Genomic DNA, 5,393 nt, shown 5'->3' with positions numbered 1-5,393 from the left:
ATATATCTAGTCGGGAGTGATGCTGACTGAAAACAGATGATTTGGAGCGATTCGCGCGCCATCTGTTGGTCATTCTAAGGACTTATTGAACTACCCTCGTACCCTTATGCTGTTCAGACGGCCCTGCCTTTTTCCTTCCTATTGTCGTAAAACGGATTCTTTTTTTCTAACACTATCTACTGTGGCTACTGTACGTGATTTTATCACGGAATATTAATCTAATTTCACTTTTTTAAAACGTACTATAATTATGGTACTTAACTGCACATTTTGAGTCATAACACATATACTTTATAACTTTACAGAAATTTTTAAATTTAATTTTCAGAAATTTATGGTCAGTTAACATAAATTATCTGTATTATTAACACAAATGAAAAAAATTTCATAAATGTCCGACAATTTACGAAAAAAAAGTTGAATTTTGGGCAGTTTACGGTAATTTACCATATTAACCTGTAAAATTACCATAAATAACCGATAAATTCTGGAAATGTATAGACATTTTTAAATTGACTTTTGCGAAAATTAGTGTAAGTTACCATAAATTACCCTTACAATTAGCGTAAATCATGCTTCCTTTATTTGAAATCTAATATGGGCTGAATTCATGACTGCATTTCGAGAAATGTCAGAAATCATCCATTTGTTATAAAAAATATGGTATGCGCCAAGGGGGAGAGGACATTTTTCGACTTGTTTATTATTTGACAAATATCAAATAAAAATATCCAAAAACTAAAAGTATATAATGTCAAATGTACAAGTGAAAAATTAAGAAATAATCTTATTCGAAACATAATTTAATTTCTAAATGTATTTGAAAATCGGTCACTAGTATAATTAAATGAATTGCTTAGACTTATGCCATTTTCGTATTCTTCTTTCAAAAAGGATTCTTTTTAGAAAAGCTATTTAAAAATATGAAGTGTCTCGTAATCCCGAAATAAGGGATGAGAAGATAAATATTTTTCATAAATTCAAAAGCAACTAGATGCAGTCTGAAAAATATAATAAATAAAATTATTGTTTACAAGGATATTATATTTAAAAGAATAACATTATTTTAGAAGTATTTAATTGACAAATACTGAATACAAAATTAAAACACAAATTAAATCTGTTTATTTGTGGGACATTTTTTTTTTGAAACTATATTTATGTAAGTGTAATCTAATTTCTAAAAGATTTTGAAAAATCGGTCATTAGTTTAATTAAATTCATTCCTATACTTATATTACTTTCGTATATTTTTTAAGAAAAAAAGTATTTTTGTTCAAAATAACGGGAAAATTAAAAATAATATATTGAATAAAAATATGTTTATTAAATACTGCATATTGATTTTGAAAAATTATATCTTTTATCTGGATCTTAACAAAAGTATTCGATTGGCCGTGGTTACAAGTACACAAGCTTTGGGCAGTAATTACTGCCTATTTAATTCCGGAATTAAAAAAATAGAATAAAAATTGAATTAATACATTCATGGCATGTAAAATTCTTTTTATGCGAGTGTAATCTAATTACTAAAAGCATTTGAAAAATCGGTCACCAGTTAATTAAATTCATTTCTTATACTTGTGTCACTTTCGTAATTATAGAGTCGGAGACAAAAGGCGTGTCACAATAAACTTTCGAATTAATTAATTGCCTTTTAGTTTCTAAAGCATGAATTGCAATTACACACGGAGACTTCATTGTAGATATAATTAATTTACCTCAAGTTATAATAAATATGAGGGTGACACAAAAAAAATGTATGCTCAAATAAGCTTCACCAGAAATATGTAATTAACTCAAAGAACATGCAATTACATCAAGAAAGGGATGAGATTAGGAATTATAAATCACAAAAGAAGAAATTGGTAATACATATTTATGAATTAAAAATATAAATTTAAAAATCTCACGCTTTTTGAATATCTGTGATTTCAGAATCCCTCTTCAAATTCAAGACACCGTAATAATCAATACCTTTAGGACATTCACACGCATCTCCAGATGCCATTTTATTACAAATAAAATGGATTTAAATGTTTTTTTATTTACCAATAAGACAAAATGATAAGAACATATAAAAGTGTCAAAAATAGAGTGTCAGCATTTGGCATTTTTTGAGGTTGGCAAGAATGGTAAGGTAGAAAACGTGAATGTAGCCAATTTTGGCGCTGGTGATAATGGTTTTCAACTGTTTCTCGATCATCAATTTTTATAACAGTTGTCTTGTCGAGCGTTGATCAGTTTTTTGAGCCTTTTGTATTCACTCAAGACAAACGGATATTTGACAGAGTTCACATTTTGTCAACAACCGCGATCTTCAACGTAAAATATAATGTATTTGTAATTAATAATGTCGCCCCAGTATCAAAGTTAATTGTTAGAGTTAACAACCTCGTTACACAAATAATCAAGCCGGTCTATTTTGTGAAGAATGGACTCGTACGATCTCGTTAAAAATTTCATCAGAAAAGGTAAGTGGAAAGCTTTTTGTAGATGGAAATTTCATTTTGAAGTTTCAATAATTATTTTAATACCTACAATTATTTTTAATTTATTGAAAAGTTTGAGCTATAATTGTAAATTTTATATAATTTTATTCTGTGATTTATTATATAGGTATTTCATATGTCATATTTTATTTTATTTTTTTCATTGTTGAAAATATTTCATTACGGTCCGTTCAAAAACTGCGTTCCACTACCAGGGGGAGTGGGGTTGTCAATGCAGAATGTCACGTCACACATTCAAAATATAAATGTGAATAACAATTTTTTAAAATGGTAGAGCAATTCAAGATAAGTGTTTCTATTTTACAAGTAAAGCCTATAAATACAGACTTTACACTCTTCCCCTATTCTCTTTTTTCCCCCTTTTAAAAGAATTGATCATTTTCACCTTGTTTTCAAGAAACTTCCCCTCTATCTCGATTTTTTGCATAATTGGGTACTCATTTAATAGAACTCAATAAGCAGTTATCCATAAACTACGTTACCAATTTGAAGGGAGAGGGAGACGCGCCAAAAACTACGGTTGTTAACAGGGGTTGAGGCGGGAGGATAAGCAAAGTTACGAACTTAGATAAGATTTAGCATATTTTCTGATGCTAAATTTGGAAAAAGTTTGCGAAAGATGACTCTGCAATGATACAGTTCAATAATACGATAACTTAATACTTTCATATTTCTGACTTAAGACTTTACACTCATTTCTCTACCCCCTCTTTTCCCTTTTTTTAAAGAATGCTTGTTTTTGCCCTGTTTTCAAGAAAAATCCCTTTTTTCATTTATCCTTTAAGAAAAGGTAACTATTTTTGGTTGAAAAGACTACTATTACATTTTTAGTTAGTAATTCATCCATTTGGTTAAACAGTCAACTATTTGGTTGACAATTAGTTTATTTGGTTAAAAATGTAACTATTTGATCAATAAGTCATTTTTTTGTTCAAAAATTCAACTACTTGGTTGAAAGTAGAACCACTTTGTTAAAAATTCATTACTTGGATAAAAATTCATCCTTTTAATTAAAAATATAGCTACTCCATTCTTACAAAATTATTTTTCTTGATTAAAACATCATCTTTTTTGGTTAAAAATGCAACAGTTTGGCTAAAAATTAATATGCTTTGGCTCAGGACTCTACTGGTCTGTTGAAAATTCTGCTTTCTTGGTTGAACTCAGCTGTTTTTTATTTCAAAATACATCAAACTCTCGCTTTTAGTCCAGAGTAGGAGTTTGCCTCCAAATAGCCTTGGATTCTCTCGTTTGGTGTAAAACCTTTTTAGTACAAGTATTAAATATTACATTTATTGTTGAGTTTTCGTCCTTATTGGTTAAACATTTAATTATCTGGTTGAAATTTGAACCACTTTGTTAAAAAATCATTTTATTTTGGTTAAAGGTTAATGATATAAGATGAAAATTCAACCTTTTTTTATAGATAATTCGCCTTTTTTCTTCAAAAGTCAACACCTTTGTTGTAAATTGATATACATATTTGGTTCAAAATTCAACTACTTAGTTAAACTACTTTGTTATGTTTTTTAAGATTTCCCATCTTTGTTTGAAAATTTCATTTCTTGTTGAAATTTGTTGTTGTTAAAATTGATTTTTTTGTCTGATAATTTAACTATTTCATTTTTTGTTTATAAATTTATGCTTTATAATAGGGTTGTTTCCAAAGCCAGATATCATTTTTCCGATACATGGATCTTATAGTATATAAAATTCTAACTTTGAAAACGCCCATTCAATATTTTTTACATATTTTTTACTATTTTTAATTTAATGTTGAAATATGAATTTTCTATCACGATGTCGATTGGAGAGCCCCTTTGACGTCAAAGAGGTCGGATTTTCCACCAATCACAGCTCATGTGTCATTGATTCTCAAATATCTTTTTCTGTGCCGATGTTTTGTTTTGGTTATGTGTAAATCGAAAATAGAAGTCGCAAGATATTACTTTAAAAAATTTCAAAAGGGGGTTTCGTAAAAGTCAATATCACAAATCTACCGAAAATAGATATATTTATGTTATGTATAAAGAATTCATCGGAAAAGTGTTTAATGGAGTCATGTTTACTGAACAATTCGTAAATATGTAGGATTTAAAAGAATGTGTTAATAATTGTACTTAATGCTTTACTTCAACATAATACTGACTCTTAATCCAAATATTAAAACAGGATAACTTTTTTTTGTCACATAAACCTTACCAAGCAAAAATATCAAATCAAAATAATCAGAATTGGCAGCATACCGTACCCTAACCTCTTTATCATCAGTTTCGTTAGTTTTCATGGTTTTCATGATAGATAATTATGAGAACTTCTGAGTGACGTGACACCCACATGACACCAATTTGAATAAGTGTCTTACCGCCTTCAATTTTTAATCATTTCTTTTCTGCTAAGCGGCTTAATAGATAAAAAAATTATAACGCACCTTCGGTACGGATTAAACTTATGTTTAAAAAAATTATTTTATCTAAAATCGTGAAACAACCCTATTAAAAAATTTTAATATTTGGTAGAAAATTTGCGTATTTTTATGAAAATTCGTCTCTTAGCTTAGAAAATTAATCTGGTTTGTTGAAAATTCAACTATTTTGTCAAAAATCTGTTTTTGTTTTCATTCAATTCCATTAATTGAAAATTAGTCTTTTGGTAGAAAACTCATATTTCTGGGTTGAAAATCCAACCTTCTTTTTTAGGTACGAGGGTAGTTCAATAAGTCCTTAGAATGAAGTATAAAAACAATTTTTTTTGGGTAAATTTTTTTTATTTTTCAAAATAATCTCCTTGGAGCTCTATACACTTGGTCAATCGCTTTTTAAGTTTTTTTAATCCTTCAGAAAAGTGCGTTTTCGGAAGTTCCTCAAAATAAGCACTTAC

The 5,393-nt window shown here is 28.4% G+C and overlaps 2 protein-coding genes across 2 annotated transcripts in view; one reads left to right on the top strand and one right to left on the bottom strand.

Moving 5' to 3' along the window:
- The window catches only part of LOC117167797 (dnaJ homolog subfamily B member 13-like), an 18,995-nt gene extending 16,861 nt beyond the window's left edge, over positions 1 to 2,134 (bottom strand). The window contains exon 1 of the mRNA XM_033352991.1: positions 1,914 to 2,134. Within this exon, the coding sequence (XP_033208882.1) occupies positions 1,914 to 2,011 (98 nt within the window). The 5' untranslated portion in view covers positions 2,012 to 2,134. The remainder of the gene's footprint in view (positions 1 to 1,913) is intronic.
- Positions 2,135 to 2,281: 147 nt separating this feature from the next.
- Positions 2,282 to 5,393, top strand: part of LOC117167796 — a 55,514-nt gene continuing 52,402 nt past the window's right edge. Inside the window, exon 1 of the mRNA XM_033352990.1 lies at positions 2,282 to 2,474. Coding sequence (XP_033208881.1) covers positions 2,435 to 2,474 — 40 coding nt within the window. The 5' untranslated portion in view covers positions 2,282 to 2,434. The remainder of the gene's footprint in view (positions 2,475 to 5,393) is intronic.

The sequence above is a fragment of the Belonocnema kinseyi genome, chromosome 2 (genome assembly GCF_010883055.1).
Source record: "Belonocnema kinseyi isolate 2016_QV_RU_SX_M_011 chromosome 2, B_treatae_v1, whole genome shotgun sequence".
In the NCBI taxonomy this organism is placed as follows: Eukaryota; Metazoa; Arthropoda; class Insecta; order Hymenoptera; family Cynipidae; genus Belonocnema; species Belonocnema kinseyi.
Note: the sequence above shows the minus strand (reverse complement) of the source record. Positions and strands in the feature narration are given on the sequence as shown.